This window comes from Fundulus heteroclitus, unplaced genomic scaffold (genome assembly GCF_011125445.2).
Source record: "Fundulus heteroclitus isolate FHET01 unplaced genomic scaffold, MU-UCD_Fhet_4.1 scaffold_332, whole genome shotgun sequence".
In the NCBI taxonomy this organism is placed as follows: Eukaryota; Metazoa; Chordata; class Actinopteri; order Cyprinodontiformes; family Fundulidae; genus Fundulus; species Fundulus heteroclitus.
In genome coordinates this window covers 106,696-129,368 of record NW_023396742.1, presented here as the reverse complement: position 1 = coordinate 129,368, position 22,673 = coordinate 106,696, and the positions used below count along the sequence as shown (strand labels likewise).

The window sequence follows — 22,673 nt, the reverse complement described above, 5'->3', positions numbered from 1 at the left end:
ACTTACAAAGTCCTGTCTTCATTTGGTCTTACTAAAACCTCACAGTTCGTGACCCAGACCTCTTTATCCTTGTGGTTTGACACATTTAGTGTGAAATGATGCCTGACTGTTTTCACTTCAGTTTAACACGTTGAAGCTTTAATTTTAGATAAAAAAAAAAAAAAATCCAGAACTTTTTACTTCCTTTCCAACCTTTTTCTAAGCTGAGATGCTGACAACCCACATGGGTCACTGCCAGTGTTGTAGTCAAGTCACTATGTCTCGAGTCCGAGTCCAGGTTCGAGTCGCCAGTGTTCAAGTCCGAGTCAAGTCCAAGTCATTAAAAAAAAAAAAAATCTGAGTCGAGTCACTATTGACGTGTGATGTATGACATGAAGCAGTAACATTCCATTGCACTAATAATGGCGTTCCGCGAGCGATCTATTTTTAGAACGTGACGTCATATCACGTGGTACATGTAGGGCAAATATGCGTTTTCCTCCACTCTTTCGCTGTAGTTACCCTTGGTTTTACTCGGTAAAACGACTGCTTTTTCCAAGTCTTAGACGTCTCCTAACCATGGTTTTTAAACATTGTTGTTATGGAATGTGCAACAGCGACTCGAGGTACGCTGATAGGCCGCGATTCCTGGACGGTGACTACAAACAGAAAAAAAAAAACGGCCGATGACGCCGTGAACGCCGGGCAGGAGAAAAACAACGACTTACCTTCCTATCAACTCGGTCCATTTTTCAGTCTAAGCCCTCGACACTCGTTTGAGCTGAAGGTTGGTATGTTGTTCCACAGTTCTACCAGTAAAATGGGTGCCTGGACATCCTCTTGTGAAAGTTTAACAGCAGAAAAGTCGGTCATATAGTTGTATCTGTTGCACGTGTAATGGCTGGTTGCTACGTGCGCTCTCACACTGTTTGCCCAACCTTAGCGGCAAGGGGCGTTGCTCATAAGATGGTGACGTCACGTGCACGGTACAACATTTAGATATTAAAATCATACACCAAATAATATTCTACTGACATATTAAAATTATAGCCTAATGATATAAAAAAAGTCCAGTCTTTCTCAATTTCCGAGTCAGAATGATCTGAATGTAGGAGTCCGAGTCCAAGTTCGAGTCAGTGCTCAAGTCCAAGTCAAGTCACGAGTCTCTAAATTTAGCTAATGACTCGGACTCGAACTCGCAGAAGAAAGACAGCAGACTGAGCTTCGATACAGCTGGCAGTTCTCCGAACCCAGTCAGGTCCTCTGCTCTGCAGTGGGTGATGGGGGTGTGCTCCCCAATGCTGTTCCAATGAAACAGCGTGTAAATTGTCTGTGGGCAGGAAAGCTTTATTCAGTAATCCCCTGCTGTGAGAGGCAGTCCCTGTGTGAACGCAATGGTGTCATGTTTCATGTTGTTTACAACTCAGTCTGATTTTTCCTCATGGCATGATGGCACAACACCATTCACAAATTGACACCTTTGTTGATGGTATAATTTTGTCGTTGCGTTCTGCATTAGACGATGTAGCCTCCTTGAAAAGCAAGGTGATTATTTACAGGAAGCCGGCTCTTTGGATTAATTTAGAGCTGTGTTCTTTAAAGCACAATGTTAGGAAATTGGAGAGAAAATGGCACGCTACACATCTACCTAATCTGAAAAAACAGTGTACTGATGTATAAAAAGACCCTTTGCAGAGTTAGAACAGCATATTTTTCATCATTAATACAGGAGAATAAAAATAATCCTAGATTTCTCTTCAGTACAGTTGCTAAACTTACCCAGAGTCATAGCTCTGTTGATCTATCCATCCCCTCAGCTCTCAACAGTAATGACTTTATAGGATTCTTCATAAATAAAATTGATTCCATTAAAAATAGAATCATTGGCATCCTCAGTACATGAGGCAGCATTAGACGAATCTTTAGAACCTGATCTGTGTTCGAACTGTAGACGCAGTAGAGCTTTAAAGAGCTCTAACATTTTTGCATCATCTAAACCTTCTACTTGTACTTTATACCCAATCCAAACCAAGTTTTTCCCTTTGATAAATGCCCCTATTTTAAACGTGATTAATCTATCCTTAGTAAATAGATATGTACTACAGGTTGTTAAAGTAGCTGTTATTAAACCTTTACTTAACACTTATGAAAGCATTACTTGATGATCAAGATAAGATAATTTCCTATCTAAAATTGAGAAAGTAGTTACTAATCAACTTTGTGAACATTTACAAAGTAATGACCTACTTCAGAAGTTTCAGTCAGGCTTCAGAGCTCATAGCACTGAAACAGCTCTGGTGAAAGTCACTAATGACATACATACAAATTGTGACAAGACAGAAGTTGTAATCTTTGGACCAGAGTCCTCAAAAATAAACTTAGTCACTTAATCTGGATGGCATTAAATTGGCCTCTGGTAAAGTAAAAAATCTTGGTATTGACCAAGACACATCATTTAAATCCCATATTAAACAGGTTTCCTTTTTTCACCTCTGGAATATCGCCAAAATTAGAAATATTCTGTCCAGGGGTGATGCTGAAAAACTAGTCCATGCATTTGTTACTTCAAAGCTAGACTATTGTAATTCTCTATCAAGTCATCCACAAAATGCAATTTAAAGCCTTCAGCTGATCCAAAATGCTCCAAGTTCTGATGAAAAACAAGATTCTCCAATTTTAGCTTCCCTTCATGTCACAGATTACCCTGCATGTTCCTAACAGAGCACTTTGCTTTCAGACTGCATGTCTGCTGGTGGTTCCCAGATTCTATAAAAGAATGGGAGGCAGATCCTTCAGACTCTCCTGTGGAACCAACTCCCACTTTTGGTCTATGAGGCAGACACCGCGTCTACTTTTAAGACTAATCTTAAAACTTTTGACAAAGCTTACAGTTAGAGTGGCTTAGGTTACCCTGAGCTATCTATAGTTATACTGCTATAGGCCATCATGGTCTTTCCCCTCCCTCTGCCGAGTTCTACTTGCATTGCTTGTTATTCCAGTTCTTGTTTATAGTAGGCACATCTGGTCTGGCGCTCTGTTAGTTAAAACACCATCCAGGGGGCAGATCAGCCACTGTTACCCGCTAACATATAAAGGATTCCTAGATCAGTGTGAGCACATCAGCTTTAACCCCCAGTCGGTTGGGGCATGATCATTCACAGAGCCTGGTTCTGCTGGAGGTTTTTCTCCATTGTCACTTGCATGCTTTGTATTGTCAATGGCTTTGCAGCATTCCCTCATACTGACGATTTTCCACTGTTGCGCGACATCCCTTCATGAGTGAAGGCTACTTGTCAAGACAATCTGCTGCATTTCCTTAGATGGGAAACTGTCTAGAGGATTTGACTTTGTAAAACGCTTTAAGATACATGTAAATTTGCACTATATAAATAAAATTGAAGCCCATACTGCATCCATTGTAAAACAGTCAGTCATGGTTCAATAAGGCTTTTACCTTTTCTGCAGAGATGGCTCTCAGACATCTGCTCAAATGAAGACTCACTCAAAAGGTCTAGTTTGAAGACATTTATTAAGTTTAGCAGTGGTAGAGGGCTTTTAGTTTCTTGATGTCCAGACTGCTCAGATGGGTCCTCTGTCCAATGTCCTTGGGGGTATTGGTCACAATAGTTGGACTTCCATCAACACTGAAGTAAGCCCTGTACACACAAACCAAGGGGAAGCTTTAAGGCAAAGCAGAACGGGTAGCACGCATTTCATATCAGTTAACGAGAAGGAGTTACTTACGGTCCATAGTGCATGATGGATTCATAGTCATAGGGCTGGTTTAGTGTGTTCCCACGTTTTACCTTGAAGTTCTCTTTCTTGTCTTCATGGGGGGAAAGAAAAAAAAATGACTCCAAGCGTTTTGATTAAGGTGCAGAAAGTGAATTCTAGATTTAAATAAGTGTTGTGGATTTTGTGCTTCCCCACCCACATTGACCTTTATTGCTGATGGAGCTTAAATGTTACCTAGGTCAAACACTATGCAGTTGACTGTTGACGAGGGGCAACCTGCTTAGATTTGCCAGAACCAATTTCAGGTTGAATCCTTAAGCACTTCCTGTAGCCTGCTATCAAAATGTTCCATTTTAGTTTAATCCATGTTAAGATCCAAGTATCACAGCACCAGCAAGGCAATTCCTAGAGAGCCATTTCTACAGACAAACTTGGGAACATACCGAAGCGTGCATAGTAGCTATAGTCTAAAATTAAATACTGGAAATAGGCCTCTTTGAACAGTAGAAAAAAAAAATCTTTGAATCACTTTACATCTTCAGAATAACCCTCTGGAGAAGTTTGAGCAATGAAATTGATTGAAACTTCAGTCAGTAGATAGGCATTTACCTGGAACAACACTTGGCCAGTTGATCGTGATGTATTGGTCTCTGTCGTCACGCGTGTGCTCATGATACAACCCCAAGGCGTGGATGAGCTCATGCACCAGGTTCCCCACGGAGCAGGACTGTGCAAAGTAGATCGACTGGCTTCCCCCACTCACGCCGACAGGGGATGCACAGCTGGAGTCAAGAAAGCAAGGACATTTTAGACCTGAAAATCCAGTGGCATCTTTATCTGAATTTAGACTGCAGTTACTGAATGTCCGACACAAGTACTGATTAATAGGGCCATTTTATCCACTGGGAACGCCTTGGGATTCCTCCTGAGGAGCTGGCCCAAGTGGCTGGGGAGAGGGACGTCTGGGCCTCCCTACTGAAGCTGCTACCCCCACGACCCGACCCCGGATAAGCGGAAGACAACGGACGGACGGACATTTTATCCACCAGACACCTCACCCTTTGCCATCTCTAATACTGATGTAGTTCAGCTCATTTGTGTGTTCAACAAAGCGAATACAAGTAGGTGCCGAGATCATCTTGAAGGCTTCCTGGATTTCAGCCACTCGAGAACCTGTTAGAACAAAATCATCTTAAGTTGGCTTTGACTTTAAATATGCAGTTTAGCTTAAGCTACAGCAACCTACCAACATTTGGATTGATTTCATAAGGGACAATCGCATTGGACCACACCACGTTAACAGCATTCCGGTCTTCCTAAAAGTTTGAGGACAAGTTAAAGGAATTGCTGCTTTTTCAAGCAGGATGTTTTTAATGGCTCAAACTGAATGTTAAACCTGTAAATGTCTGATTTGTAAAAGATAAGCTATTCAAGTCAGCTGCCCCAGGGGAAATTGCAGTTCTGCTATACCTTAACAGGTTTTGAAGTGTCAACCCAGGGGTCACAAAAAGTTATACTCACCCTCGCAATGATGTCTCCTTCCTCAATCAGGTTCTCCTCCTCGTCTAAATCACAAGGAGATGGAAGTCAATTTTTTCACCTTAATGACAAAACTTCCTGCGTTTAAACTGTTCTATGTTTTACCTTCCAAAGTCTCCGCTGAGGGTGTAGAGCTGGTCCAGTGTTGGGACCAGCTCTACACCCTCAGCAGGATTCTTGAGGGGGCATGGGAGTTTGCCCAACCAGTCTACATGTGCTTTGTGGATCTGGAGAAGGCATTCGACCGTGTCCCCCGGGGGATCCTGTGGGGGGTACTCCGGGAGTATGGAGTACCGGACCCTTTAATAAGGGCTGTCAGGTCTCTGTACGACCGGTGTCAGAGTCTGGTCCGCATTGCCGGCAGTAAGTCGGACTCGTTTCCGGTGAGAGTTGGACTCCGCCAAGGCTGCCCTTTGTCACCGATTCTGTTCATAACTTTTATGGACAGAATTTCTAGGCGCAGCCAAGGTGTTGAGGGGATCCGCTTTGGTGGCCTTAGGATTGCGTCTCTGCTATTCGCGGATGACGTGGTCCTATTGGCTTCATCAGGGCGTGATCTACAGCTCTCACTGGAGCGGTTCGCAGCCGAGTGCGAAGCGGCCGGGATGAGGATCAGTGCCTCCAAGTCCGAGACCATGGTCTTGAACCGGAAAAGGGTAGAGTGCCTTCTCCGGGTTGGGGAGGATGTCCTGCCCCTAGTGGAGGAGTTCAAGTATCTTGGGGTCTTGTTCACGAATGAGGGGAAGATGGAGCGGGAGATCGACAGGCGGATTGGTGCAGCGTCTGCTGTGAAGCGGGCGCTGTACCGATCCGTTGTGGTGAAGAGAGAGCTGAGCCAAAAGGCGAAGCTCTCGATTTACCGGTCGATCTACGTTCCTACCCTCATCTATGGTCACGAGCTTTGGGTCGTGACCGAAAGAACGAGATCCCGGATACAAGCGGCTGAAATGAGTTTTCTCCGTAGTGTGTCTGGGCTCTCCCTTAGAGATAGGGTGAGGAGCTCAGTCATCCGGGGAGGACTCAGAGTAGAGCCGCTGCTCCTCCACGTCGAGAGGAGCCAGTTGAGGTGGCTCGGGCATCTGGTCAGGATGCCTCCTGGACGCCTCCCTGGAGAGGTGTTCCGGGCACGTCCCACCGGGAGGAGACCCAGGGGAAGACCCAGGACACGCTGGAGAGACTATGTCTCCCGGCTGGCCTGGGAACGCCTTGGGATTCCTCCTGAGGAGCTGGCCCAAGTGGCTGGGGAGAGGGACGTCTGGGCCTCCCTGCTGAAGCTGCTACCCCCGCGACCCGACCCCGGATAAGCGGAAGACAACGGACGGACGGACGGACGGAGTCTCCGCACTTGCATTGGCGCTCACGTTGTGCGATGGCACGTGGTCCCAGGCCTCGCCGCTCACGTTGTGCGACGGCACGTGGTCCCAGGCCTCGCCGCTCACGTTGTGCGACGGCACGTGGTCCCAGGCCTCGCCGCTCACGTTGTGCGACGGCACGTGGTCCCAGGCCTCGCCGCTCACGTTGTGCGACGGCACGTGGTCCCAGGCCTCGCCGCTCACGTTGTGAGACGGCACGTGGTCCCAGGCCTCGCCGCTCACGTTGTGAGACGGCACGTGGTCCCAGGCCTCGCCGCTCACGTTGTGAGACGGCACGTGGTCCCAGGCCTCGCCGCTCACGTTGTGCGGAGGGAGCAGAGCTGAAGCTGCTACAACAGAAAGTTGCACATGTCAAGTCAAATCTTCCAAAATTACACATCAAGAACCATCACAAAAAGTTGAACAGCAGTATTGTTAAAACTCTAAAGCTACAATCTGTTTGACTTGAGGCAGGGTGAGTCACATTTCCATAAAGAAACAATGCACTCACTAGAAAAACAGAAGTTGACTTTATTAGCATAATAAAGCTTTAAAGTATATACCTGTTGACCAGCAGCCGAGCTCCAGCAGCACTATCAACCAAGGAATCTGCTTCATTTTGTGACAGAGAAGACAACCTGTGCTCCTGCTGCCTCTGCTGCTCTGACTTAAATATTAAAACCTAGTTTGCCTCAATCAACTCACCTGGGATCAGCTCAGCTGGGATCACTTCCACTGATTATCATTCCTAAACCAAACGTCAGGGGCGCTGTGTTATTTCTACTTGGAGGCAAAGTGATGGGTAGTATTTACAAGATGTGCAGTGATCTTCTAGATCATTTTTCTCCTATCTGATTCTGCATATTTCACCACATATATTTGGGTTTTTATGCACAAGAACAGCTTTGTGTCTTACATTGTTTATTTGTTTCTTTTCTCACTTTAAAAAGGCAAATACGGCTTATAGTTCAGATGAAATGATTTAGGGATTCTTTAAGGGATGTTTAGACTAATCATTATCAGACATAAAAACACAACATGAGACAATAATATGCAGATATAATTGTAGCATTATCATTTTGGTCAGGTTTTTTTTTTCTCCCGAAGTACAAGATGACCGCTAGGTGGCGCCAGATGACTCAAACAGTTCTGGACTAGGGCTGGGTATCATCTAGGATGAGCCGATTCGATACGATTCTCGATACATAGCTCACGATACGATACGATTCTCGATACATAGCTCAGCTTGATTTGATTCCAATATCGATATTTATTACTTTGAATTAATGCTCAGTGATTCAATCACCAAAATCAGCCAAATATTATGTTTATGTTCTATTTATTGATCACAGACATATTAACAGGAAAATAAAGTGCATTTGCTTCAATGCATTTAACGTGTCACAGAAACCAAAAATGTGCCCAAACATCTGATTTTAGGGTCAAAGGAGCTTCTAAAATCCTGTCGGCCGTTCCACAAATTCGTCTCACTCGCTCTCCTTCGCTGTGAACTGTAATGGTTGCGCTGTAATAACGCCCCCTAGGGTCTTCGGTTCTCCACAATCACTATCAAGCTATTTCTGGATAATGTTCACCTAAACTAGTGCACTTTCACATCTCCCACAGGTGCTGGGTCCCAGGTATTAAGTGTTCACTTATATTCAGTAATCTTGTAATTTATTTATTTATTTATTTATGTTCTTTCACTTTCTTTTTTCAAATATCACATTACACATGTCAGCTTACATAATAATATATATGATTTAGCAATGGCATCTAGGTGTTATTCGAGTGTATCTGTTGCTTTATGTCTGTTGGTTGTGCTGTTTTTTTTGTGTCTCTTTCCAGGTGATGGAGCAGACAAAGAAGGTTTTATCATTCTCTCCCTTTTATCTCCTCTTTCTTTCACCTCTACTCTTTTTTTTCTTTTCTTTCACTTTTTGTTCTTCCTTTACTCTCCCATTGTCATGTCCATATAATTTGAAATTCTCCTTGCAGGAATCATAATAAAGCTATTTACAAGCATAAATCAAGTGGAGCACTATGGCGAAAGCCGTTTGCTCCACTTGTAAAAGCAAAATCTGTCGAGCTCTATCTGGCATTGAGACATCAATTCCTATTGCCATATTGCTAGACAGGACACTGGGAAAAAAAAAAAAAAAAAAAAAAAAAAAAAAAAAAAAAAAAAAACGCCCCCTAGAGGTTGGGAGGTATATCGATATTGAAAGCCAGAATATCGATATTAAATCGTTTTTAAAAATATCGATATTAATCTTTATATCGATTTTTATGCACAGCCCTATTCTGGACATCCCAGACTGTTTATTTATCAGAAGTCCAGCAGTTATGATTATAATTCCTCTAAAATCAACAAACTCTGTTCTAGTCTCAGTCATGCTGCGTTCAGGAACTACAGGCAATGGCAAAGACAAACCATGTGATAAATTGACTAAATCTGAGCTTTTTATACATTTCCTTTCATTCAATTTTAATGTCAACCGACTTCAAAGTTACCCTCTGATTTCTAACATGCTTTCTACGGAGAAGCCCGAACAGTTTAGAACATATTCAGTTTCCAGAAGTCATTCTTCTGCGGTGCATTCATTTGGTTAAAGGAATTTTTTCATTTTGTAACAAAATAAATCTATATACAACCACAGTAAGTAGAAAGTCCTTTCTCAGTTACAGAGTTTTACTTCTAAAGAGAAGATTGTCAATAACTATGTACACCCATTCCAAAAAAAGGTAAAAAACAAAGCAACTGGACTTGTTTTCCGTAGTTGAAGACATTTCGCTTCCTCTCCAGGAAGCTTTCTCAATTCAAAAAGTGTGGAATAATGTGGAGTAACAAGCTTTATACTACTGCCCAAACAAAGGCCTTGTAATGGGTTAGATAACATTCAAATTCAACAGAAACAGGTCCACCCCTTAGTAATGGGCGGTCGTTGAAGCCATTAAGACAGCAGATTGGACCGAAACTGGTCCACTCCTCTGTAACGAGGAGTCGTCAGGGTCGTTATTGGCTTGGCTTAAAGAAACAATGTTTTGATCACCCATATGAGGGTGAGAGTTAAGGTGATGGTTGGCCGGAATTAATCATAGCTGTGTTGTAAGTTTTTGAGAGTTGAAACCTAAGGCCTCCTCCTCTGTTCAAAGTTGTTTTTTCTCTCTTAAAGTAGATGGCTTCCTTCAGACCCCTTTCAAACCATCTGTCTTCTTTGTCCAAAATGTGAACATTTTGGTCCTCAAAAGAGTGTCCTTTGTCCTTAAGGTGTAGGTGGACAGCAGAGTCTTGTCCTGAGGAGGTAGCTCTCCTGTGTTGAGCCATGTGTCTATGGAGAGGTTGTTTGGTTTCTCCAATATAAAGATCAGAACATTCCTCACTGACTGAACTGCATACACCACTCCGCTCATCTTAGGTCTGGGGGTTTTGTCCTTGGGATGCACCAGCCTCTGTCTGAGGGTCCTGTTTGGTTTGAAATGTACTGGGATTTTGTGTTTGGAGAAAATCCTCTTGAGTTTTTCAGAGACTCCAGCAACATATGGGATGATGATGTTTTTGCGTTTATTCTTCTCACCATTATGTTCTGCAGCGGGTCTTTTGGATTTTCTTGCTGATTTGACAAAAGTCCAGTTAGGTGATTGTCAAATCAGCAAGAAAATCCAAAAGATCCTGGTCCTGTTTTGGTTGAATTTGCATGTTATCTAAGCCATTACAAGGCCTTTGTTTGCCAATTGTATAAAGCTTGCTACTCCACATTACTCCAGACTTTTTGAATTGAGAAAGCTTCCTGGAGAGGAAGCGAAACGTCTTTAACTTCGGAAAACAAGTCCAGTTGCTTTGTTTTTTACCGTATTTTGGAATGACCATGACCTGGATGACTGAGAATCTTCACCAGCATATGTACACCCATGCTGTTGTGCAAAAAGTTAAGTGAAAGATCAAACCCAATTCAATTTATTTATAAAGCACATTTAAAAGCACACAACAAATGGTTGAACCATAGTGTTGTACACTAAAAGAATAAAATTGTAAAAATCACATAGCAAAATGCTGTTTTATGAATAATTTTGAAGAACTGATCAGTGAGTGAGAGAGGGGCTCTCACTTGTGGGATTTACAGCAGTTTACTGAATTCCCACAGTATTTGTGCATTCACAAAGATTTAATCTTGCCCAACTCCCATCTCAATCATCGGGACCAAACCGACAACAGTTAGGCCCAATCAGGTTGCAGTATTATAGTTTAAGGTGGGACATACAGCTGTGAGGAAAGCAACATAAATATGGCGGCGCAGGAGGAAGCATATGTAGCTGCTGCTATCACATCTGTTTGGTCAGAATCCACAATTTCTTCTTTCAAAGAGGAACAGGAAGATGTGCCTTGACCAGAGTAAACTTGTGGTTTCCCATTGCAGCTGCTGCTTACGGTCCCGTTTGATTCCATTTGCTCAGGCTACCATTGATCCAGAAAGCCTCCTCTGTGGCATCAGTAAAGTGATATTAGATGTTGTTTAATAGGTCAGGCAAAATATTTTTACCTAAAACAAGCGGTATACAAGCAGCTTCAATCTAGATACATCTGATAAGTTTGACTGTTTTCCAGATAATCAGTCTGGAAATACCACCACTGGGCAGTGGGGTCCTCTAGTGGAGACAACCATAAAATACTAACAGTGTATATGTAATGTACTTTCATCAAATAAATAGTTAAATAATGTTTCTTGAATAAAACTGAAGTTGTGTTCAACATATCTGAAAATTCTATAGTAAAGATCATGTCTAATATGTTCTTCTATACTTTATTGTTAATTATGCAAGACTACCGTGGCATAAATATCGTTGAAGTTCTGTGGCTTCACGCTTTGAGAAGAAAATGGCTGCTAAATGTTTCAACATCAGACATGCTGAAGTTTAAAAAGAACCCAACCAACTGACCAAAACTCAGTCCTCCTCACATTTCCACAGATAAACCAGCTCTGATAAAGACAGAAACCAGCACCTTGCCAACATCAAAACATACTGTATCATCTTTAATGTCAAATTTATTCTAATGGAACCTTGCCTGCAAGCTGAACTCTTGCGATATTTGTACACTCACAAACACATAAGAATCCATCTTGTCCCGCTCCAGTCCCAACTGTTCCGGCCAATCATGTTAAGGCAGGACATACTGCTGTGACGAATGCAAGAGCTGCTAAGCCCACAGCCAAACCGACGTAAACATGGCAGCAGAGCAAGACGCACATGTAGATGCTGCTATCATGTTTTGCCAGCATGCACAATTTCTTATTTGAAATAAGGACAGCAAAAAGTGCCTTGACCAGCATAACTTGTTCTTCATTGCACCTGCTGCTTCCAACATTTTCATTTGATACCATAATTGGCTAAATCCAAATTTGGGAGTTGCTTCGCCCAATCAGCTCGGAATATTCAACTGAATGTCGCTCCTTTCCCTGAACGGATTTGATGGGAGCAGACCCAGTTTGTATTATAATGTGCAGAACATAGAGTGCTACACATCAGTGGTGTCAAAAGTACACACATTTGTTACTTAAGTAGAAGTATAGATACTGCAGTTTAAAAACACTCTGGTAAAAGTTGAAGTATCAACTTGACCTCTTTACTCAAGTAAAAGTGAAAAAGTATGTGCTCCAAAAACTACTTAAAGTATAAAAGTATAAAGTAACCTTTAAAAAAATGCCACTATATGAATTGAAAGCTTAATTTAAACACTGATTAGTTCTAGATGTGGCCCAAGACACAACATCATCATTAACCCATTAGTCAAAGACAAAGTCACTCAAGGAGCATGTTCTCTCTCAAACTTTATTGGAATTCAATTCCAAACAGAGGTAGTATTCAAGCCTGCAGAACTGCCAGAACATAAATGTGTGAGTTCCATCAAATACCTAAGGTAAACTATACCCTTTGGTGCAAAAACATTCTATGTAGTTTGTGTGTGGAGAGAGAGAGAGAGAGAGAGAGAATAGCTAAAAAATGAGTGTTTGCGTTATATGACTCATCCAATTACACTAAATATTTATAAATTTTAAACTGAAGCCAAGAGTAACGAGTAACGTTTGTTTTAAAAATGTAAGGAATAGAAAGTACAGATGCTTGTGTGGAAATGTAATGAGTAGAAGTAAGAAGTGAGATTAAAGGAGCAGCAGAATGACCTGTGTTTGTATGATCGTCAACCTTGTTGGTAGAAACAAGCCCTTTGTTTTCATGCTGACGTTTTTTATGGAGCTGACCTTTGTACTTTTGTCCCCCTCAGATTAAAGTTGTTTTACCAATCCTGGATTTCTCCCACAAACTCCACAGTGAGTGACTTCTCCTGTAATTTCCTATACTCCTCCATCTTTCCACTCAGACTTCCTGCAGCCTGCTCGCTCGCCAGCTCTCTGTCTACTCACTGCTGAAACTCTGAGAACTCACCTGCTCTGTTCTCCACTGAACTTTCCTGGAACACAACCTCCTCCATCAAGTCCCCTTCATAAACAACCACTGGTGTCTCCACTCCTCCCTCAACATCTTAATGTGATCCTGAAAGTGTAATCCCAGCTCTTTACTCACCATTATTAATATACGCTTCCTGCTGAACTTTTTCACCTGCTTTTATTGCTTCTCTCCCTTCCAGACACCACAGAACCCGGGGCTCCCAGTTGTGCATAATTTGTCATTTACCTTCTAAGTAAACTCCTTTTTATAATGCTCCAAATCAATCTGAAAACCCTAAAATTTACCCAGACACAATGTTTCGTTTTAATGGGTATATAAAAAAAAATCTAAATCAAGGCGAGCTGCACATAGGCACAGTGGGTAGTACTGTTGTTTGTCCTGGTTGTCTCTGTGTTGCCCTGCATTAGACTGGCGACCTGCCCAGGTTGTACCCTGCCTCTCACCCATTTACAGCTGGAGATAGACACCAGCACCCTTGGCGACCCCACAAGGGATAGACGTGTTAGAAAATGGATGGATGGATAAATCAAGCCCTGACAGACAGGCAGGCAAAACTTTTGTTCAAGTCAGGACTAAGGCTTGGGGTGACTGTGGCTTAATGGGTCAGCCTCCCCCTGCATAAGCATAAACCTTCTGCTGTTAGACTAGTATTTACAGAAAAGTAAATATGGATAATGTTTAACTAATTAAATGCTGATAGGTCAACAAAACCTACATTTTGACCTTCTCTGCTCAATGGCTTAAAAGAAGAAACCACTAAAGTAACAGCTTCTATGTAAAGCTTTGGCTGCTGGATGAAAGTAACAGCTCACTGACGACAGATATAAAAACTGTTGAGTCATAAAGCTGTTCTTAGAGACATTAATTTGTACACAAAAGCAGAAAACTAGAATACAAAAGTAGTTGCATGGAGAGTTTTAATGTGATGACAACAGTTATTAGGCACCCGCCTATGCATTGAAAATGCATGGCGGAGACCTTATACTATGCACCCAATAAGGGGTTTCTTTATTAGGCCCGCCTATGCATTGAAAATGCATGAACAAGGCCTTATACTATGCATCTAATAACGGATTTCTTTATTCCTTTTTAATCATCCGTCACCGTTAATACAGCCCGAACCGTAGGGTCTACCCCCCAAAAACTATATATCCAAACGTGCGTCTTGACACCGTGTCTCCATGCCTGGAGTTCATTGTCTTGAGCTCATTTGTAAGTTTGCTTTTTGCTTCTATATTAAATCCTTCTTTCCATCATGTAACTTACAAAGTCCTGTCTTCATTTGGTCTTACTAAAACCTCACAGTTCGTGACCCAGACCTCTTTATCCTTGTGGTTTGACACATTTAGTGTGAAATGATGCCTGACTGTTTTCACTTCAGTTTAACACGTTGAAGCTTTAATTTTAGATAAAAAAAAAATCCAGTTTTTTACTTCCTTTCCAACCTTTTTCTAAGCTGAGATGCTGACAACCCACATGGGTCACTGCCAGTGTTGTAGTCAAGTCACTATGCCTCGAGTCCGAGTCCAGGTTCGAGTCTCCAGTGTTCAAGTCCGAGTCAAGTCCAAGTCATTAAAAAAAAAAATCCGAGTCGAGTCACTATTGACGTGTGATGTATGACATGAAGCAGTAACATTCCATTGCACTAATAATGGCGTTCCGCGAGCGATCTATTTTTAGAACGTGACGTCATATCACGTGGTACATGTAGGGCAAATATGCGTTTTCCTCCACTCTTTCGCTTTAGTTACCCTTGGTTTTACTCGGTAAAACGACTGCTTTTTCCAAGTCTTAGACGTCTCCTAACCATGGTTTTTAAACATTGTTGTTATGGAACGTGCAACAGCGACTCGAGGTACGCTGATAGGCCGCATATGAAGGACAAGCAAGCGGTGTCGATCGGCCCTCGCAGCCAAGCGTACTCCGGCCTATTGGCCAGATCGGTCGATGCAGCGAGGAGATACAGCCGTTGGATAATGATAATGCATTTGGCCACCGGACCGGACGAAATTGTTCGGCGGGCCGGAAAATTTATACCGATTCCTGGACGGTGACTACAAACAGAAAAAAAACGGCCGATGACGCCGTGAACGCCGGGCAGGAGAAAAACGACTTACCTTCCTATCAACTCGGTCCATTTTTCAGTCTTTCTAAGCCCTCGACACTCAAGCCATCGTTTGAGCTGAAGGTTGGTATGTTGTTCCACAGTTCTACCAGTAAAATGGGTGCCTGGACATCCTCTTGTGAAAGTTTAACAGCTGTAAAGTCGGTCATATAGTTGTATCTGTTGCACGTGTAATGGCTGGTTGCTACGTGCGCTCTCACACCGTTTGCCCAACCTTAGCGGCAAGGGGCGTTGCTCATAAGATGGTGACGTCACGTGCACGGTACAACATTTAGATATTAAAATCATACACCAAATAATATTCTAATGACATTAAAATTATAGCCTAATGATATAAAAAAAGTTGAGTCTTTTTCTCAATTTCCGAGTCAGAATGATCTGAATGTAGGAGTCCGAGTCCAAGTTCGAGTCATCAGTGCTCAAGTCCAAGTCAAGTCACGAGTCTCTAAATTTAGCTAATGACTCGGACTCGAGTTTGAGTCTCGGACTCGAACTCGCAGAAGAAAGACAGCAGACTGAGCTTCGATACAGCTGGCAGTTCTCCAAACCCAGTCAGGTCCTCTGCTCTGCAGTGGGTGATGGGGGTGTGCTCCCCAATGCTGTTCCAATGAAACAGCGTGTAAATTGTCTGTGGGCAGGAAAGCTTTATTCAGTAATCCCCTGCTGTGAGAGGCAGTCCCTGTGTGAATGCAATGGTGTCATGTTTCATGTTGTTTACAACTCAGTCTGATTTTTCCTCATGGCATGATGGCACAACACCATTCACAAATTGACACCTTTGTTGATGGTATAATTTTCTCGTTGCGTTCTGCATTAGACGATGTAGCCTCCTTGAAAAGCAAGGTGATTATTTACAGGAAGCCGGCTCTTTGGATTAATTTAGAACTGTTCTTTAAAGCACAATGTTAGGAAATTGGAGAGAAAATGGCACGCTACACATCTACCTAATCTGAAAAAACAGTGTACTGATGTATAAAAAGACCCTTTGCAGAGTTAGAACAGCATATTTTTCATCATTAATACAGGAGAATAAAAATAATCCTAGATTTCTCTTCAGTACAGTTGCTAAACTTACCCAGAGTCATAGCTCTGTTGATCTATCCATCCCCTCAGCTCTCAACAGTAATGACTATAGGATTCTTCATAAATAAAATTGATTCCATTAAAAATAGAATTGGCATCCTCAGTACATGAGGCAGCATTAGATGAATCTTTAGAACCTGATCTGTGTTCGAACTGTAGACGCAGTAGAGCTTTAAAATTTTTGCATCATCTAAACCTTCTACTTGTACGTTATACCCAATCCAAACCAAGTTTTTCCCTTTGATAAATGCCCCCATTTTAAACGTGATTAATCTTTCCTTAGTAAATAGATATGTACTACAGGTTGTTAAAGTAGCTGTTATTAAACCTTTACTTAAGAAACACTTATGAAAGCATTACTTGATCAAGATAAGATAATCATTTCATATCTAAAATTGAGAAAGTAGTTACTAATCAACTTTGTGAACATTTACAAAGTAATGACCTACTTCAGGAGTTTCAGTCAGGCTTCAGAGCTCATAGCACTGAAACAGCTCTGGTGAAAGTCACTAATGATATTCTCATGGCCTCAGGTAATGGACTTCTTCTAGAAAGACTTGAACATACTGTAGGGATTAAGGGGAAAGCATTACGCAGGTTTAAATCTTATGTCTGACAGATTCTAGTTTGTTCATGTTAAATCTTCCTCAAACTCTAGGGTCACTTGTGGATTACCACAGGGTTCACATACATACGATTGGCAAAATGATCAGACAGCATGGGATTAATTTCCACTGTTATGCTGATGACACTCAGCTATATTTATCCATAAATCCAGAGGAATCCAATCAATTACTTTGACTACAGTCATGTCTTGATATCAAAAGTAGGATGACTTTAAATATCCTGCTTTTAAATTGTGACAAGACAGAAGTTGTAATCTTTGGACCAGAGTCCTCAAAAATAAACTTAGTCACTTAATCTGGATGGCATTAAATTGGCCTCTGGTAAAGTAAAAAAATCTTAGTATTGACCAAGACACGTCATTTAAATCCCATATTAAACAGGTTTCCTTTTTTCACCTCTGGAATATCGCCAAAATTAGAAATATTCTGTCCAGGGGTTATGCTGAAAAACTAGTCCATGCATTTGTTACTTCAAAGCTAGACTATTGTAATTCTCTATCAAGTCATCCACAAAATGCAATGTAAAGCCTTCAGCTGATCCAAAATGCTCCAAGTTCTGATGAAAAACAAGATTCTCTAATTTTAGCTTCCCTTCATATCACAGATTACCCTGCATGTTCCTAACAGAGCACTTTGCTCTCAGACTGCATGTCTGCTGGTGGTTCCCAGATTCTATAAAAGAATGGGAGGCAGATCCTTCAGACTCTCCTGTGGAACCAACTCCCACTTTTGGTCTATGAGGCAGACACCGCGTCTACTTTTAAGACTAATCTTAAAACTTTTGACAAAGCTTACAGTTAGAGTGGCTTAGGTTACCCTGAGCTATCTATAGTTATACTGCTATAGGCCATCATGGTCTTTCCCCTCCCTCTGCCGAGTTCTACTTGCATTGCTTGTTATTCTAGTTCTTGTTTATAGTAGGCACATCTGGTCTGGCGCTCTGTTAGTTAAAACACCATCCAGGGGGCAGATCAGCCACTGTTACCCGCTAACATATAAAGGATTCCTAGATTAGTGTGAGCACATCAGCTTTAACCCCCAGTCGGTTGGGGCATGATCATTCACAGAGCCTGGTTCTGCTGGAGGTTTTTCTCCATTGTCACTTGCATGCTTTGTATTGTCAATGGCTTTGCAGCAATCCCTCATACCGACGATTTTCCACTGTTGCGTGACATCCCTTCATGAGTGAAGACTACTTGTCAAGACAATCTGCTGCATTTCCTTAGATGGGAAACCGTCTAGAGGATTTGACTTTGTAAAACGCTTTAAGATGCATGTAAATTTGCACTATATAAATAAAATTGAAGCCCATACTGCATCCATTGTAAAACAGTCAGTCATGGTTCAATAAGGCTTTTACCTTTTCTGCAGAGATGGCTCTCAGACATCTGCTCAAATGAAGACTCACTCAAAAGGTCTAGTTTGAAGACATTTATTAAGTTTAGCAGTGGTAGAGGGCTTTTAGTTTCTTGATGTCCAGACTGCTCAGATGGGTCCTCTGTCCAATGTCCTTGGGGGTATTGGTCACAATAGTTGGACTTCCATCAACACTGAAGTAAGCCCTGTACACACAAACCAAGGGGAAGCTTTAAGGCAAAGCAGAACGGGTAGCACACATTTTATATCAGTTAACCAGAAGGAGTTACTTACGGTCCATAGTGCATGATGGATTCATAGTCGTAGGGCTGGTTTAGTGTGTTCCCACGTTTTACCTTGAAGTTTCCTTTCTTGTCTTCATGGGGGGAAAGAAAAAAAAATGACTCCAAGCATTTTGATTAAGGTGCAGAAAGTGAATTCTAGATTTAAATAAGTGTTGTGGATTTTGTGCTTCCCCACCCACATTGACCTTTATTGCTGATGGAGCTTAAATGTTACCTAGATCAAACACTATGAAGTTGACTGTTGGCAAGGGGCAACCTGCTTAGATTTGCCAGAACCAATTTCAGGTTGAATCCTTAAGCACTTCCTGTAGCCTGCTATCAAAATGTTCCATTTTAGTTTAATCCATGTTAAGATCCAAGTATCACAGCACCAGCAAGGCAATTCCTAGAGAGCCATTTCTACAGACAAACTTGGGAACATACCAAAGCGTGCATAGCAGCTATAGTCTAAAATTAAATACTGGAAATAGGCCTCTTTGAACAGTAGAAAAAAAAATCTTTGTGAATCACTTTACATCTTCAGAATAACCCTCTGGAGAAGTTTGAGCAATGAAATTGATTGAAACTTCAGTCAGTAGATAGGCATTTACCTGGAACAACACTTGGCCAGTTGATCGTGATGTATTGGTCTCTGTCGTCACGCGTGTGCTCATGATACAGCCCCAAGGCGTGGATGAGCTCATGCACCAGGTTCCCCACAGAGCAGGACTGTGCAAAGTAGATCGACTGGCTTCCCCCACTCACGCCGACAGGGGATGCACAGCTGGAGTAAAGACAAACAGCAAGGACATTTTAGACCTGAAAATCCAGTGGCATCTTTATCTGAATTTAGACTGGAGTTACTGAATGTCCGACACAAGTACTGATTAATAGGGCCATTTTATCCACCAGACACCTCACCCTTTGCCATCTCTAATACTGATGTAGTTCAGCTCATTTGTGTGTTCAACAAAGCGAATACAAGTAGGTGCCGAGATCATCCTGAAGGCTTCCTGGATTTCAGCCACTCGAGAACCTGTTAGAACAAAATCATCTTAAGTTGGCTTTGACTTTAAATATGCAGTTTAGCTTAAGCTACAGCAACCTACCAACATTTGGATTGATTTCATAAGGGACAATCGCATTGGACCACACCACGTTAACAGCATTCCGGTCTTCCTAAAAGTTTGAGGACAAGTTAAAGGAATTGCTGCTTTTTCAAGCAGGATGTTTCTAATGGCTCAAACTGAATGTTAAACCTGTAAATGTCTGATTTGTAAAAGATAAGCTATTCAAGTCAGCTGCCCCAGGGGAAATTGTAATTCTGCTATACCTTAAGAGGTTTTGAAGTGTCAACCCAGGGGTCACAAAAAGTTCAACTCACCCTCGCAATGATGTCTCCTTCCTCAATCAGGTTCTCCTCCTCATCTAAATCACAAGGAGATGGAAGTCAATTTTTTCACCTTAATGACAAGACTTCCTGCGTTTAAACTGTTCTATGTTTTACCTTCCAAAGTCTCCGCACTTGCATTGCCGCTCACGTTGTGCGACGTCACGTGGTCCCAGGCCTCGCCGCTCACGTTGTGCGACGTCACGTGGTCCCAGGCCTCGCCGCTCACGTTGTGAGACGGCACGTGGTCCCAGGCCTCGCCGCTCACGTTGTGAGACGGCACGTGGTCCCAGGCCTCGCCGCTCACGTTGTGAGACGGCACGTGGTCCCAGGCCTCGCCGCTCACGTTGTGAGACGGCACGTGGTCCCAGGCCTCGCCGCTCACGTTGTGCGACGCCACGTGGTCCCAGGCCTCGCCGCTCACGTTGTGAGACGCCACGTGGTCCCAGGCCTCGCCGCTCACGTTGTGAGACGCCACGTGGTCCCAGGCCTCGCCGCTCACGTTGTGAGACACCACGTGGTCCCAGGCCTCGCCGCTCACGTTGTGTGGAGGGAGCAGAGCTGAAGCTGCTACAACAGAAAGTTGCACATGTCAAGTCAAATCTTCCAAAATTACACATCAAGAAACATTACAAAAAGTTGAACAGCAGTATTGTTAAAACTCTAAAGCTACAATCTGTTTGACTTGAGGCAGGGTGAGTCACATTTCCATAAAGAAACAATGCACTCACTAGAAAAATAGAAGTTTACTTTATTAGCATTATAAAGGTTTAAAGTATATACCTGTTGACCAGCAGCCAAGCCCCAGCAGCACTATCAACCAAAGAATCTGCTTCATTTTGTGACAGAGAAGACAACCTGTGCTCCCACTGCCTCTGCTGCTCTGACTTAAATATGAAAACCTAGTTTGCCTCAATCAACTCACCTGGGATCAGCTCAGCTGGGATCACTTCTCCTGATTATCATTCCTAAACCAAACGTCAGGGGCGCTGTGTTATTTCTACTTTGAGGCAAAGTGATGGGTAGTATTTACAAGATGTGCAGTGATCTTCTAGATCATTTTTCTCCTTTTTGATTCTGCATATTTCACCACATATATTTGGGTTTTTATGCACAAGAACAGCTTTGTGTCCTACATTGTTTATTTGTTTCTTTTCTCACTTTAAAAAGGCAAATACGGCTTATAGTTCAGATGAAATGATTTAGGGATTCTTTAAGGGATGTTTAGACTAATCATTATCAGACATAAAAACACAACATGAGACAATAATATGCAGATATAATTGTAGCATTATCATTTTTAAATGGTTAAAATTAAATAAAGCAATGTTGTTCCATTCCACAATCCACATCTGTTCTAGTCTCAGTCATGCTGCGTTCAGGAACTACAGGCAATGGCAAAGACAAACCATGTGATAAATTGACTATAAATAAATCGACTTTTTATACATTTCCTTTCATTCAATTTTAATGTCAACCAACTTCAAAGTTACCCTCTGATTTCTAACATGCTTTCTACGTAGAAGTCCGAACAGTTTAGAACATATTCAGTTTCCAGAAGTCATTCTTCTGCGGTGGATTAATTTGGTTAAAGGAATTTTGTCATTTTGTAACAAAATAAATCTATATTTAGCCACAGTAAGTAGAAAGTCCTTTCTCAGTTAAAATCTTATATGGAAACATGCCATATAAGATTAGTCCATATACCATTTAAGGACGGTTTAGAGCTGACAGACAAACAGATTTAAAGGGCTTGACAAGGTTCGTGATCATTTTGTATAGCAGCAGGCTATACAAAGTCACTTTTACTGAACCATATAAGAAATATTCAACTGAAATGTGTGTTACATAATCTTTAAAATCAAAATAATGTGATTTGTGTATTTAGGGTGATGGTTTGGGTCTTTCTTATGTAAATAACCTTTAAATGACATTTAGGAATTGTTGCAATTGTTGTTGTTGCACAGTGTTGCTCGAAAATTTGAAAGAATATTATTTACCTCTTGTGAAATGATAGTGAACAATATAAATGAATATGTAAAGCGATAGAAAAGGAACATATTTGCAAAATATTGATTGGTCACTTCCAAACATCACAGTGAGAATCAGACCCCAGTAAAAGGACGAATGTATCTAAACCAAAATAATTTAAACTCTGTGGAAAACAGAAAAATAAAATGGATTAACAAGACAGACGGAGGATGTTTATCCATCCATCCATCTATTTTCCAACACGATTATCCCTTGTGGGATTGCGAGGGGTGCTGGTGCCTATCTCCAGCTGTCAATGGGCGAGAGGCGGGGTACACCCTAGACAGGTCGCCAGTGATGTTTATTCAGTTAAATTAAAATATCTTTACGCTAGATTTTGTGGGTTTTTTAATAATATTTAGTGTAATTACTTTATAAGGGTTCCTAACTCCTGTGGAATTAATTCTTAACACTCCATTGTGGATCAATGTACAGGGAAATGTTTGGTCATATTTAAGTCACACATGCAAAACATTACATGTGTTTCCTCTATGGAAGCAATTTTATATAGCAAGTAGAGGAAGCCAAGCTCTTTTAAAGGAGCTGAAACGAGTGGGACTCTGATTGGTTGACCATGTGTAGATGTTCAAAGTAATGTTCAAATAACCTAAACTTAGTATATAGCCACATGGCATGCTTGCTTTATTTCTCATTACTGATAAGTAACAGATAACACAATTATTTATGTAAAAGATTCCTTTTTTCTGT

General features: G+C 41.8%; 1 protein-coding gene across 4 annotated transcripts; it reads right to left on the bottom strand.

The window, feature by feature from the left end:
• Nucleotides 1-3,491: 3,491 nt before the first annotated feature.
• Nucleotides 3,492-20,840, bottom strand: LOC105922509 (high choriolytic enzyme 1). Of its 4 annotated transcripts, XM_036130309.1 has the most exons (10): nucleotides 20,718-20,787; nucleotides 20,230-20,501; nucleotides 6,597-6,914; nucleotides 5,359-5,374; nucleotides 5,236-5,279; nucleotides 4,961-5,030; nucleotides 4,773-4,887; nucleotides 4,324-4,496; nucleotides 3,724-3,805; nucleotides 3,492-3,635 (listed from the first exon to the last, which is right to left on the bottom strand). In XM_036130309.1, the coding sequence occupies exons 1-10, from the start codon at nucleotides 20,770-20,772 to the stop codon at nucleotides 3,515-3,517; spliced, it is 1,266 nt and encodes a 421-aa protein (XP_035986202.1). In that variant the 5' UTR covers nucleotides 20,773-20,787; the 3' UTR covers nucleotides 3,492-3,514. The 4 variants fall into 4 exon arrangements, with proteins under 4 accessions (XP_035986202.1, XP_035986204.1, XP_035986205.1 ...); XM_036130311.1 differs by lacking the exons at nucleotides 20,230-20,501; nucleotides 20,718-20,787 and adding an exon at nucleotides 7,169-7,291 and having other exon boundaries at nucleotides 6,597-6,955; XM_036130312.1 differs by lacking the exons at nucleotides 20,230-20,501; nucleotides 20,718-20,787 and adding an exon at nucleotides 7,169-7,247 and having other exon boundaries at nucleotides 6,597-6,952.
• Nucleotides 20,841-22,673: the final 1,833 nt, after the last annotated feature.

What these genes read in the sequence shown, in the direction of transcription:
- LOC105922509 (XM_036130309.1), bottom strand. Translation starts at nt 20,772, where the DNA reads ATGAAGCAGATTCTTTGGTTGATAGTGCTGCTGGGGCTTGGCTGCTGG. An exon ending in CTCACAACGTGAGCGGCGAG is followed by an intron (nt 6,915 to 20,229) that starts GCCTGGGACCAC and finishes GTGAGCGGCGAG; the next exon opens with GCCTGGGACCACGTGCCGTC. An exon ending in AAGGAGACATCATTGCGAGG is followed by an intron (nt 5,031 to 5,235) that starts GTGAGTATAACT and finishes TCAAACTTTTAG; the next exon opens with GAAGACCGGAATGCTGTTAA.